At 36.8% G+C, this 14,787-nt stretch overlaps 1 protein-coding gene across 2 annotated transcripts in view; it reads left to right on the top strand.

Annotated features, from left to right (window-relative positions):
* Positions 1–627: 627 nt before the first annotated feature.
* The window catches only part of LOC137934445 (DNA repair protein RAD51 homolog 3), a 29,063-nt gene continuing 14,903 nt past the window's right edge, over positions 628–14,787 (top strand). For both annotated transcript variants that reach the window (XM_068778777.1, XM_068778778.1), the window contains exons 1-7: positions 628–789; positions 2,162–2,260; positions 3,505–3,627; positions 3,803–3,836; positions 3,962–4,032; positions 4,120–4,346; positions 13,458–13,589. In XM_068778777.1, coding sequence (XP_068634878.1) covers positions 678–789; positions 2,162–2,260; positions 3,505–3,627; positions 3,803–3,836; positions 3,962–4,032; positions 4,120–4,346; positions 13,458–13,589 — 798 coding nt within the window. In that variant the 5' untranslated portion in view covers positions 628–677. The remainder of the gene's footprint in view (positions 790–2,161; positions 2,261–3,504; positions 3,628–3,802; positions 3,837–3,961; positions 4,033–4,119; positions 4,347–13,457; positions 13,590–14,787) is intronic.

Genomic DNA, 14,787 nt, shown 5'->3' on the forward strand with positions numbered 1-14,787 from the left:
CATTGGCTTAATCTCACAAAACTTGTTAAAATCATTTTGGTCTTCATATGATTGTCAAATAATTACTCGCATTGAGCATACTTCTCAACTTCAATAGCTTGTTAATGAATCTAGTTTATCATATATAGCCCAGTTTTTTATAGGTAAATTCCACACCTAAATTGGGATGTCATTTGACCCATGGCTTTTCCTTTCCACACACATGCATGTATTTGTAAATATTGATTGTTGGAGTTCCATGTATAAGTGCAAATTTTATGAATCTTTGTTAGACTCTAAACTAGGGAAAAATTTTATGGGGGGGGGGGGGGTTAGTCCGAAATGAGCTTGAATTGAGGTGAAGAATGAATTGAATTGAAGTAAAATAAATTAATTCAACTATTCAACTTCAACTCATGTTTGGGTGTTAGTGTAGATATGTCTAACTCATGTTTGGGTGTTAGTCTATATGCGTTCAAGTGGCTGAAAAATAAATTACAGTGTTAGCCGAAGTGGAAGATTTGTTGGTGGATTTATGCTACGTGGACTCGTGAGTCAGAGACAATTATTTTCTGTTCTTAGTTTTGAGTTTTAACGGGAACGCTGGAGTGACTTGTTAGTGTGCGGAGTGGCTCGTTTGGTCCATTTTAGACGGGAAACGTGCAGGACAGCAGGGCAGGGTATCGGAGTAGGAAGAGATGGAAATCACGAGCCTCCCTCTTTCGCCTACTCTGAGGGCGAAGCTCCTTTCTGCAGGCTACACCAGTTTCGCTTCACTTGCTTCTGTTTCTCATTCACAACTCGCGAGAGGTACGACTCTGTGACGTACTCTAGTCAACTCTGTTTCCTTGTCTGCTTATTATTATGCATTACTAGTCAATTGAAGTTTTTCTTACTGGGTTTCCTGTTATCCACATCTGCTGGTGGAAATACTGATGACTCAAGAATTTTAAGATGATGGCCTTCTTTCATCTCATCCTTCATCAATCTGTAACATTCATGGCTATTTCCAAAATCCGGGAAATTCCTTGCGAAAGCAGCAATTGCTGCAGTATTATGGGGTTCGTAGAAGGAGTGAAATAGCAGAACTTTTAATGAAATCTAATGATCACTGGAAGGGCTTACTGAGTCCTTTATTAACTCTATAATCGCCTCTCTCCATTACCGAGCTCCTTTATAAGCAGAAGCTGGCTACTCTTTGCTAATTATAAAGACCATCCCTTGGGAACCACCGCCAGTTGGGAGACTAAAGCTAAATTTTGGTGGAAGTTCAAATGGCAAAACCGAGACAAACAGAGATTGGTGGAGGCATCAAGGACTTCAATGGCTCAGTCCTTGTGCTCTAATCTGGCCCAGCAGGAATTTGTGACCTAGGAGTAGAAGCGACAACATTCCTTCAAGGCATGAGGTTCTATTCCAAAGATTGTCATGCCCACTGGTGATTGAAGGTGACCTTGCCTTAGTCATTAGCTTGCTCTAGCAGAATCCTCTCCTCCCTGTAGGCTTATGCATCTATTTGATGAAATTTTAGAAATTTGCTCCAGGTTAGAAGTATCCAGAAACCCCACTCCAAGAGCTGCAACTTTCCTTGCTGATTCCCTTGCAATATAAGATTTATCTTGTGAAGTTGTAATTGTTGGAAGATCCATTCTTTTGCTTACCATGGGTTAATGGATTTCCTTCCCTCTTCTATTGTTATTCACTATTCTTTAATGCAAAAACTTCATCAATTTTTAAAAAATGCTAGATTTGTAATTCAAGACTAACCTACTGCAAACGTTAGAGATCACTGCTATGAACATTTCACAAAAGATGAACCACTGGATAAGCTCTGGCAAATATATACTTGGGGACAGGGGAATTACAACACATGTAATCAAACCCTTTGGTAGCTTGCTGTATTACCTTCAACTTTGAGCTGCTATTTGATTCCTGTTAGCACTTGAAGCAGTCTGTGAACTGAGACATTTCCCTGACGTAGGCCTTGGTTGACTGTGCAAAAGCAACAGGAACTTCTTCAGATTTTTTTTGTGCAATAGTGAAGTGATTGATTAGTTTTGATACATTTCTAAAAAAAACTTTATCTTGTCATGTTCTCATTGCCCAAGGTGGGTCATCTGTTTCACTTAGATAAAAATTTCAGATTGTTGTGGAAGTAATGGATCCATGTTTCTCATTACAGATTTGAACATTTCTGATCATGATGCTGTTGAGATTTTTAAGGTCACATCACAGTATACCATGTTGGACAGGCTTGATGGAAGCCATTCTATTCTTCCCGGTACATAGCAAGTCTTTTATACAATTGAAGTATCCAATTTGCCACTGCCTGACTTCTAGAAGCATTATGAGACAAATCCTTGTAAAGGACATTTCAATTTCCTTAAGCTGAGATATTTTTTTTTTGTTCTCTTGATAAGAGCAAGATTATTGGATGTTGTAGGAATGCTAGAATCATTTAGGCATGATTATGGCGGTCAAAATAGAGTATCCAGATGTCATATTTTTCTTGCTGACATTTTAATGCTATGCAACCTTTTTTCCTGCAACTGAATTCAATAATGTGTCTATGTTGATTTTTGTATGCCAAAGGTTTTGCTTTTTTATACATGACAATTATCCTGCATTTTGCAGGCTCTTTGATACCATGTAGATTACATTTTATTTTCTTACATTAGAGGAACATGGAAATTTATGGTTTTGATGAAATGATTTGAGTGAAGGTATTATGTTGAACTTGATTTGGCTCTTTTGTCATGTTAAAGTTGAGTCTAAGTCCATTTTAAAATGACTAGGTGAAGTTAAAAAGGGCCTTTTTTCCCAACTAATAACCACAAGATTTTTCCTAACATTTACCTCTATGGAATTATGCCACTAACACTTCCCACCACGTCTAGGCTTAAAGAAATGGACAATGGGCCTCAGACATAGACAACACAACGAGGCTACAAAGTAAATGGGGCACAAAATAGGATCATATGAGCAACATACACCCTACTATATTACCATGTTAAAGTTCCAGGTCAATCCTAAAATGACTTGCAGGACCTATGTAGGATTATTTCCACTTACATGTTATAATTCTTCCATTTTAAAAAATGGTATAATTCTTAGTTCAATGGTAAAATTGTTACTTCACCATTTCTAAATATATACTGTGAGTCTATTTAAAGTATGTTGAGTTTCTGAAACTTCTCAAATTTTCTTTTCGGGGATCAGCCTCCAAGGTGTCCAGAACATGCTGCATTCAATTTTTGCACAAGGATAAGTTGCAGAAACAAAAAAATAAATTGCTTAAGGGCTTTGGTTCATTTATCTAATTTCTATTGTCTTATATTTCATTTTCATGACAGAGAAAAATTATTGAATTAATTGAATGATCTGAATCTAGCCCTTAAAAGAGTTATATATGTCAATAGTATGAATCTTTTCCACTACTGTTTTGAGGAACACCTAGCAATCCAACTATTGTTTGATGTTTTCGACTTGAGTAAAAACGGAGTTTTAAGGATTCTTTTGATGTAGGAGCACGGACTGCTTGGGATAAGCTCCATGAGGAGCAGAACCTGACACACATCACAACATCATGTGAAGATCTGGATGTCGTATTGGGTGGGGGAATAAACTGCAAAGAGATCACTGAAATTGGTTGGTTGTTTCGTTTTATGTGATACACTTTGATCAAACTATGGTGGCTTGTGGACTTATTATAGTGACTTGATGTTTTGTCTTTACTTCATTTGCAAAAGAATATATAGAGCCTTATAACTGTAATAAGTCAAATATCATCTCCTTTACTTGTGTTTGACGTGTAGTTTTTCAGGTGGAGTTCCAGGAATAGGTAAAACACAGCTGGGGTATGAATTGCTTGCTCAAGCTTTCATCCATCCTTTTCAAAAGGAATGAGAGAAACTCTCTTCATTTCTAAAGTAATGATTTTTGTTTTGGTACAAAATCTTACTTCTAACATCCTGTTGTGCAGGATTCAACTTGCGGTTAATGTGCAGATTCCAAATGATTTTGGTGGACTAGGAGGAAAAGCAATTTATATAGGTTCTTGTCTGGGCACTTGGGTTGTTATATCATACATCTTTTGTTCCTAATAACCTTTTGCTTAGATTTCATGTTTCTGTATGGCAGATACAGAAGGCAGCTTCATGGTAGAGCGTGCTTTTCAAATTGCAGAAGCATGTGTACAGGATACTCTTGACAATTTTGTCTTTCACAAAAAAGATTTTGAAGCTTATCAGGAAAAAATGCAGCCTAAAGCTTTTCTGGAAAACATATTTTATTTTCGTATCTGTAGCCATACAGAACAAGTTGCAGTGATCAACTACTTGGACAAATTCATCGAAGAGCACAAAGATGTGAGCAGAAATTTATATAAGCGATGAATACATTTTTTATGTTTTTTCTTTCTAGTTTAAAATTTTAATGTCAGGAAATCATTTTACTGACAAATTTTATCATGTAAACTAGGTTGTTGACAGTATTTTAGAGTGAGCTGGAGACAGCTCCATCTCTCCTTTTACATTATGATCTAATCCAATTTTTTTGATGTTATAGTTGTTAAAGTAAGGCCGGTTCCTCCTCTTCAAAAAAATAAGTACCGTAAGGCTGGTCCTTCCCAAATGACTAGTCAAAATTGTGAGGTCTCATAAAAACTAATAACCATAGATCTTTTTAAACACACTTCAGTCAGGGGTATTTCCCATGCACAACAATTCTCACTTTTAGGCAATTAGCTTGCAACATGGAGGACATGTACAACAATAGACTGGTGGGCTTTTTTCAGCCACCAACCCTCTTCATTGTGTCCAATTTGAAGCCAACAACCTGGCTTAATGAGCCATAGAAAGCAAATGTAGAGTTAGCAAAAAACACATGCATGGGCTTGGGTTGGCTTAAATACCATATTAAAGTTTAATTCAGACCCATCCCAAAATGACTAGCTGAAGTTAGGAGGCCTCTTCCTAACTAATAAAAATAAGACCTCTTCAAACCCAAATCAATATGAGATTTTTTCCATACACAGCCCTTTCTCTCAGACAACTAGCCTGAGATGTGGAGCATGTGTACAACTATAGGCTATAGACTTTTTTTACCCACCCACAATAATATTGTCTTAGGGGTCTTCCAATGTACTTTTAGGAGTACCAAGGAACTCTGTGTCTCTGTTATATTTGCATTTGTTATGACTTTTATACGATTTATGTTCTATTTTGGGAAAATAAAAATAAACTATCTTTAGACAGTCACTTTTTCCTGTTCCAGTAATGTTAACAGTTTATATTTATCACCTAGAGACTGATCAGATCATCCTCTGTGCTCCTATTTCAAAAGAGTGCTTTCTTGATAGCAGGATTGAATATTTCTTAGCACATGAAGATGATTTTGGTTAGCACTATTGCCGTTTTATGAAATTTGGTGTTCCCTCTGGCGTAGTGGAAATGTTGATGATCTTTCCTAAAGGGAGCTCTCTTATTTACTCTCACTCAACCAATTTTCCTCAGGGGTGCTGGCCAGGACCCCTCAGGTACTTTCACCACTTCTTTGGCTTATAGCAGCTGAAATGCCCTCTCTCTAGCCTGGCGTTTCATTGGGCCTCACAGTGTGAAAGTATTCTTATGGATTGCTCTAAAAGGTAAAATCCTAACCAGCAACCAGCTTATGCGAAGAGGCTTCCATCCAAATTTACATGTTGCGAAGATTATGTAACACTGTTGAAGACTTTTTGAATCACTACTCTCCAGTGCACCTTTGCAGCTGAGATTTGGGAGTCTTTTTATTACAGGTTTGGCATCTCTATTTGCTTGCTAGGCAGTCATGTTGATTGGCTTACTGAAATATTAGCCTTTCCACGAAGTTGGGTAAATCGTTATGGAAGATAGTGGGGTAAGCTGTTGTTTGGAGTATTTGGTTGGAGAGAAATGAAAGAGTGTTCATGGAAATGTCTCTTTGAAAGGGGCAGTTTTTGAAAAGACAACGTGTAGAAAATAATATAGGAAAAAGAAAAAAGAGAAAAGAGAAGAGAGTGGTGCACGAGAGATGGAGAATAATGCCCAAGCTAAAGCATTTTTGAGGGGCTGGAAGTTGACCTTTGGTATTATTTACTCATTTAAGTGAAAAGAACATCAAATTATAATAATGCCCTTCTACACATGAACTCTTATTAACTCCCTAAATACAGCTCATAATAAAATAAAAATTGAAACATAAAACTCTAACATGAAGACCATCTTACTACTATCCAACAAGGGGCATGCAACCATAGAAAATGACCAAAATATCCATATATATGTATGTCAACACTCCCCTCAAGTTAGAGTATATATATAAAAAAGCCCCAACTTAGAAGAATTCACTAACTCTCATTTGCCTAAAGCTTGTTTTAAAGATATTGCCAACTTGATCAAACAAATTTGACAAAGGGAATAACCACAACTCTACTCATTACAACATCACGAACAAAGTGGTTATTAACTTCTGTATGTTTAATCCATTCATGGAACATTGGGTTACTAGCAACCTGACTATTAAAGTGCATTTGCATAGCTACTTTATTCCGAAAGCCTAACTTTTGCAACATTGATCTCACCCATTGAAGCTCATCAATTGTGTGAGCCATTGCTCGATATTCAACTTCTACACTAAATCGAGCATCAACATTTTATTTCTTGCTCTTCGAGTTGAGTAGATTTCCAAAAAAAAAATAAAAAAAAATATAATACCCTAAGATAGACTTCCTATCCAAATTAGACCCTGCATAATCAACATCAGAATATCTACTAATCTAGAAGTGACATGAGGCTCATACAACAATCCCTTCCTTGGCGTACCCTTCAAATGTCGCGATATTCTGTGTGCAGCTTCTAAGTGAGTAGTCCTGGGGTGCTCCATAAACTGGCTGATTATACCCAGAATAGATGATATATCTGGTCGACTTACTGTGGCATAAATGAGTTTGTCTACTAACCTTCTATACATGGTCTTGCTTTAAGCTTGGCACTATCATCTTCATGGGCGTTGTGATTTACTTCCATAGGTGTCTCAGTTGACTTAGCTCCTAGCATACCATATTCATGGAGCATATTTGTCACATACTTTCTTTGTCAGAACAATTCCTGCCTTACTCTTTTGCTACCTCAATCCTAAGAAAATACTTGAGTGAACCCAAATCCTTGGTTTGAAAGTGTTTCGAAAAAAAAAAAACTTTTGCTTCACTTGCTGACAAGCTGATATCATCAACATACAAAATCAACACCACAACTCTAGAGGATCTCTTCAAAACAATCAAAAAGTGGTCACATGACTTCTAGCAAATGCCAATGACATGACTATTTGGTTGAATTTGTCAAACCACTCTCTCGAACACTTGCTTAAGCTATAAATAACTTTGTTTAGTTTCCCAGTCTCCCCTTGAGCAACATACCCTGGAGGTTGCTCTATATAAAACTACTTGGTTAAATCTCCATGTAAAAAAACATTTTTAATATCTAATTGGAATAAGGACCAACCCTTGTTAACTACTATAGAAATGAATATTTGAACAGATGATAGTTGTGTGACAGAAGAAAAAGTCTCAAATACATCCACTCCATAGGGTTGAGTATAACCGTTAGCTAAAAATCTGCCTTTATACTTTTCAATCAATCCATTAACATTGTACTTCATTGTGTACAACCAACGACAACCGACTATTAGTAGCATCTAGTGGTGGGTCACATAAAGTCCAGGTACCCCTATCAAGTAAGGCTTCCATCTTCACATCTATGGCTTGTTTTCAATAAGGACAAGGCTTCCTGTACTGAAGAAGGTATAAAACATGATGATAACGACAATGCAAATTTTTTGAAAGAACTAGATGGAGAATCAAAGGAAACAAACTTAGAAATGGTATGTTAAGTACACAGTTAGTACAAGCACAAACACCTTTATAAAGAGAAACATGAAGATGTAAATCACGTACTTTAGAAGTTGTAGACAAAGAGGACATTGGCATGGGTCGCAGAGTGGGTTCTTGCGTCATTGCCTTGGAAGGTGTTCCTTGTATATAAAATTGTAATGGCTTCAGTGTCGATGGATCAACAACTGACAATATGCTAGAGACATCCTCCATAGCATGAGGTACACAACCATCCACTTCAAGCGAGGGAGAAAGAGCAAACTCAACAGAGTGCAAAAAGTACAGAACAATTTTAAAAAAGGTAACATCTGCGAACACTTGTGATTTTCTTATTGATAGACAATAACATTTTTAGCCTTTATGAGTAGGGGAATAGCCAAGGAAGACACATTTGACTGGTCTAGGAGATGTTTATCAAGTGATGGACTAAGAACATAACACAGTGATCCAAACATTCGAGGACAACGGGGAATAAGTCACTTGTTGGTTTGAGAACTTGTAGTGTAATTAATGACATCTTGTTAATGAGAAAGCAAGCAGTGAGAACAATATTACCCTTGTATGATTTAGGAATCTGCATCCAAAAAAGTGTAGAGCATGCAACATCGAGTATGTGGCGATTCTCCTTTCTACTATTCCATTCTGTTGGAATATACAAACTAGAAAATTAATGAATGATGCCATTGGTCCAACAGAATGAATCAAAACTTGTTGTTCAAGAACTCAAAACTATTATCAGTATGCAAAAGACGAAGTGAAGCACCAAACTGAGTTTTTTTTTTTTACTATAAAAGTTCAAGAATATATTAAATACCTTGAATTTCTCCTATAGGAGATACACCCATGTGGATCGACTAAAATCATCTATAAAGGAAAAAACAAAACTTGTGACAAAGACACTAGAAACCCGCCATAGTTACTACACATCTGTATGAACAATTTCTACCAAACTATGACTATGTCTTTGCTGAGACAAAAAAGATGTCGCATGGTGCTTCTCGAGTTGACATGATTCACATTGAAATGATAGAATAGAATGCAAATCTGGAAATAATTGAAGTAGCTTGGTTAGGGAGGGATGTCCTAGTCGCAAGTGCCATTAGAAAGGTGAAACAATTGCCTGAAATGCTGAAGAGGATTGTTGTAGTGAAACTTTCAAGTGGTCGAGTCCCTCTTTCTCACGCTTAGAACCAATTGTCTTGGTCGTCTGGAGGCCCTAAAATACATATTTGAGTAGGAAAGAAGGTTATTGAGCATTGTAATGATTTTGTAAGCTGACTAACAAATAACATGTTAATAGGAAACTTAGGTACAAAGAGGACAAAATCTAAAGACAAGGATGGAGTGGAATTAACCGTCCCCATTCCATTGACAAGAGATGGAGAATTATCAGCAAGTGTGACATGTTTAAATGAGGAAGACTGATCAAAAGATGAAAATAATGTGGACATACCTGACATATTAGTAGAAGCAAAATCAATAACCCGCAAAGAGACTGGAGTCGCATGGAATGCAGACATAGTTGAACTTGGCATGGTGGTGGTGGCTGTGGAAATATTTTTGTTCATGGATGATGAAGATGCAATCAATTGTACCATGTATTGAACCAATTGGTGAAATTTATTTGGAGCACCATGAACAATGCCTACCATGCTAGTTGAAGATGCTCCACATTTAGGAACACTTGAGTTGGCCCAGGCAGGTTTTTTGAATTTATCCCAGCACTTGTCTAAAAAGTGGTTTGTATGCCCACAATGAGTACACTTCCTCTTATTACGATCATCATTACGAACTCTTCCATGACTAGATGTTCCCTACCTCGTCCTTGTCTACCTCGACCTTGTCTACCTCGACCACGCCCATGGGGTGTCTTTGAATGATTTTGAGCAGGCTGAATATTGAAGGCAGCAGCCTCTATCACCTTGTTTTCCTTGTTGCCAGGTGGAACTATGGTTATTTCTGTTGACATTACTTAGTTAAGACTTTTGTGAGTGATGGCTCATCTTCTACTACAAGCATCTGGGCCCCAATTGCATCGATTTAGAACCTAACCATCAAGAAATTTAGCTACATAAACCTGTCATTGTTGTCTTTGAAGTTCAGTCTTCTTAGTAGTAAAGAGACGATAAATCTCAATTTCCTATCAAATACTTTGTAACTCATTGAACTACTCAAAAAACTGATCTATCCCCTCTTTTGAAGCCAAAAAACCTTGCATACAACTCATAAATCCTAGAAAAATTGTTCTTTGATCATATAAAGCTTCTATGGATGTCCAAATTTGAAAGGTCTCACGATTCATAACTTGTCTTCTGAATCTTGAGTCCATGCTATTGAGTAATCATGTAATGACTTGATTATCTTCTGCTTCATAAGCATCAGTCATTGGGTCAAGAGGATTATCCCTCAAGTATCTTATTTTCCTTTTAACTTTAATAAGATATATATTCACACCTTCTTTAAAAAAAAAAACTTTAATAAGATAGATTAGAACAAATCTTGACTAGCTTAGATAATTCTATCCATTCAACTTCTTTGTGGTAATCACAATAGTATTTTTAAAATTGTGAGCGTTAAGAGAAAGACAAAAATAGAAGAAAATAGAGAAAGAAGGAGAAGACAAGAGTGGTTAAGCTGCACTTGATAGGGCAAAAACTCGAGCCCCATTTCTATTAAATGAAAAGTTTAGCAAAGTTACAAAATACACCTCATATCTTAAACTCTCATAACTTACTGAATACTACTCAGAATATTATCAAACTTGAAACTTATATTTCTTACATGACACCTAGCCTACTACAATCTTATGAGGTGCATTCCAGGTTATTGAAATAACTAAAATACCCTCACACGGATTCTCTTTGAATTACTAGACTTCGTGGCTGGTGTAATAATTTCACCAGAATCAACCCTTGTTCACTGCCAAAAGACACCTGTATTTTCACTCCAAGCACGCTGCAGTAACCTAACACACCAAACCAATGTTGTCAAAAAGAACTAAACTGATTGGTTCAACCTGGTTGAATCCGAATCGGACTGAATGGGCTGCTTGAACCAGAACTGGACCCTCTTTCAGTTTTTATTAGGGCAAAAACTGGATTTACTTCAAAATTGGCTAATGCGGCTGGTTGGTTCTGTTTGACCATAAATAGGACCGATTGAGTTGAATCGGTTAGGTAACCAGTATATGAAGAGGCTTAAAATTTTTTTTATTAGAGGGAGGATTCGAAGAGGAGACCGACACTTTCCTCAAAAATCGTTATCAACTGGTGTGAGTAGTCCTCTGCACCTCCTTGGCGGCAATGAGATCTTTTTTATGATATTTGTAATTTAATTTCTCAATTGCAATGTAATTGGAAGTATATTCCTAGATCCGCTAATTGTTTAGCTGATATTCAGGCTAAATTAGGCGTTTCACTCCAACACCTTGTTATGGAGGAAGGTTATTTTTAGCCAGGTATTGTAATCTTCACTCTTTTAATAAACATTTACACCTTTTCTCAGAAAAATAGCATCACACTTTGGTTCAACATCTCGTTGAACCCAGTCTAACCTGGTTAGATCAAAATCAGCTGTCCTACTGGTTTGATGGCTGGTTCAGTTTTAATAACATTGCACCAAACAACACCTAGAAATTGCCAAAAAACACTGTAAATGCATGTATAGATAAAGTGGGATACACATACGATTGAAAAATAGGGCACCAGAAGCACAATTGAAGGCACTATATTGCAACTATTCCATAATTAAAGAAAACAAGCTGAGGGGAAGGTCAAGTTGAGCTGATGTCAGCCCCAGAGATGATGAAGGCAATCTGCAGGTATGGAAAACCTACACAGGAGTAGAATTAGGAAAAACTCTCTATGGGCAAAAAAATTTCATAAGGCTGTTCAGTTGACAACATACACCATTAATCCTAGGGTTACGGCAAAAGAAAGAAAGGGAAAATCTGACCTTGAACTTCAATCAATATAGAATCTTGAAGTTTCCCTTTTCTAGAGAAGTCATAGACTTAGAGGAGGGGAAAGATGCTTGGATCTTGCAGCAACTAGATCAATGTTTTGATACCATATGGAAAGTAATAATAGGAAAGAGAAAGAAAGAGAAAAAAAGAGAAAGGAGAAGAGAGGTGCACGAGAGAGCTGGAGAAGAGTGCCAAAGACAAAACACCTGTTGTGTCACTTAAGTGCAATGAACATCAAATTCCAATAATGCTCCTCTATACGTAAACACTTATAATTCCTTAAATACAACTCATAATAAAATAAAAATTGAAACAAAAAACTCTAACATGAAGACCGACTTATTACTATCCTATGAGGGAGATACAATCATAGCAAATAACCTAAATACCCTGTACATGTATTTCAACACGAGGCATTTCCTCTCTTGGGCTCAGCTTACTGACGACTTCAAAGACTATACTGGTGTCATTTTAAGGCAGAACTGGAGAAGTTTGGCTGTTTACTTCCCACAGATGTTACACTGTAATATGGAGTGATCTGGCCCTCTAGTGGGGCATCTTAAACATAATTTTAATGGGAGTAGTTGGGGCAACTGGGGCCCTGATGGTATTGGGGGTGTTATTTGACTCAATGAGGGTCACATTCTTCTTTCGTTTTAGCAGCCTATTGGCTTGAATGATTCCACCAAAGCTAAGTGTTGCAGCTCTCAAAGGTAATCATCTTTATTGTGAGCATTTGACCCAGCTATTGATCATTGAGGGTGATCCTAAAGTGGCGGTTTCTTGTGGCCGTGGTCTTTGAGTCCCATTGGAGATTTGGTGGTTTGTTCCTTCACATGGAATGTGCTGCATTCTTCAAATTCTCTTGTCAAGGAAGGCATCAATCATCTGCATCTCTTTATCTCTTTGGGGGCATTCCTGATTAATTCATTGCATCATTTATTGTATTTCCTTTTTCTTTTTCCCTTTCTTTTCTCCTTTTGATTTGCAAGAGTTCCCTCCCTCCTCTCCCCCCTCCTCTGTTGCCTCTTTTGGCTTCTTTAAATAATTTTTTTTGCCATTCAGAAAAAAAGCTTAATTGAAGTGGCTTATAAATGGAGATTATCACCTTATTCTACTTTATTGGTGGATAAAAAGTTCCCACCTTTTTTGTGGGTGTGCTAATGTTCGACATCTTAGACCAGTTGTTTGAGATGAGAGTCACCTTTGGATTATAATCCTACATACTTTGAGCATGGAAATGTCACGTGTTTATTAGTTGGAAGAGTCCTAAATTCAGTTGGTCATTTTAAGAGGACCTACCCTACTTTAACATACTTCTATTGAAAGAATTATTTTTTTGAGAACATGTATGTTTTTAATATAAATATACCATTTCTCTGTTTTTCTTATTTTCATTTTGGATACCAAGCCTGTTTTTTATGGTTATGAACCTAGCCATATTAATTCCTTTGCCACTTTCTTATGTCTTAATATGTGTGTGCTTTTAGTAAAATTAAATGAACGCTTAGCTCCAATGCATCAAAAAGAATTTGTTGGCATTGTTGTTACTGTGAAGCTGCACTTATACTGTGCTTTTAATTCTTTACTTTTTTTTTGTAATGACAGGTAAAAATAGTTGTAATTGACAGTATTACTTTTCATTTTCGCCAAGAGTTTGAAGATTTGGCCCTGAGGACTCGTCTACTTGGTGGGATGGCTTTGAAGTTGATGAAACTTGCCCAAAAGTATTGCTTGGCGGTGAGCACAGAAATTTTTCATGGCTTTCTAGGTTCATGAATCTATATTGAACTTACTCATAAACTGTTTAAGCTGTTGCTGGTTCAAGAGGTAGACTGTTGTTTATAGTAGCCACTTTTCTTGAGTTATTAAAATTCTGGGTTCCAGGGGCATTTTAGTCATATAACTTAATTGGATTTCTCTATATGCCTAAGGACATTTCTAAACTTCTAGTTTTACACTCAAAGCTCTTATTCATTCCTTCTGTCCTTCTATTTTCTTTAATGATATGGGGGGAAATCATTCCTATTTAGATTGAAGCCCAAATGTCTCCATTTCCTTTCTTCTGGTGCTTTGGTTACTGGTTTTGATGATACCCATGTTGTACAAATCTCCTTATTAATGAATCTAAGAATGGAAAAGAGATATTATTAAGTGCTCTTGTAATCTGTCCTATTTTTTGTTCCCAACCTACAAAAGGAGGAGCTTGAGCATAAAGGTTGAAAAGTTTTCATTCAGTATAAATGGGTCATAATGTTTGGTTGGAAAGTGATTGAATGCTGTTTCTGTTATAAATATCAGCTGTTTTAAGCATATTCATGACCTTCAAAAGTTGGGAATTAGGATTTTTTATTGGTCTCAGTAAATTGACAATCTTGAAAATGGAGAAGAAAATGGTGCTCATCGGACTGCTACCCTGCTTGGGAATTATGATTTATTATTGGATCTCAGTAAATTGATAATCTTGAAAATGGAGAGGAAAAGGCTGCTGATCAGACTGCTGCCCAGCTTTATCTTGATCCAGTGAATGTTCAAATTCCTTCACTAAACCTGAATGGCCAGGATTGCCTTCTTTGGGCTTATTCAGCTAAGATGTACATAAGAGCTCAAGGCGAACTTCAGATATATTACCAAATCCCTTCTCTCTTGGACATCTAAAGAACGTGACAAGTGGGTATAAGGGAGCATATTGTTATGGTGTGGTTGTTTAACAGTATGGGACCTTAAATCAGAGAAAATGATGGGAGCTTAGGTATGGCAGGAGTTTGGGATGCAGCTGAAGAGATGTCTTTATTTATCAGCATCTCATGTTGGAAATAACAGTCTGAAGAAACAAAGAGAAGAATTTCTAGTGGCCAATTTCTATCTAGATTGGGGCCTGGATTAAGAAGTCTTATGATGACAACCTATGGGCTTTCATTTCTAAGAAATTTGTCTT

Source organism: Aristolochia californica, unplaced genomic scaffold, assembly GCF_029961685.1.
Source record: "Aristolochia californica isolate CCGP_79_NKW_82.1479 unplaced genomic scaffold, dmAriCali1.0.hap1 SCAF_6, whole genome shotgun sequence".
Taxonomy (NCBI): domain Eukaryota; kingdom Viridiplantae; phylum Streptophyta; class Magnoliopsida; order Piperales; family Aristolochiaceae; genus Aristolochia; species Aristolochia californica.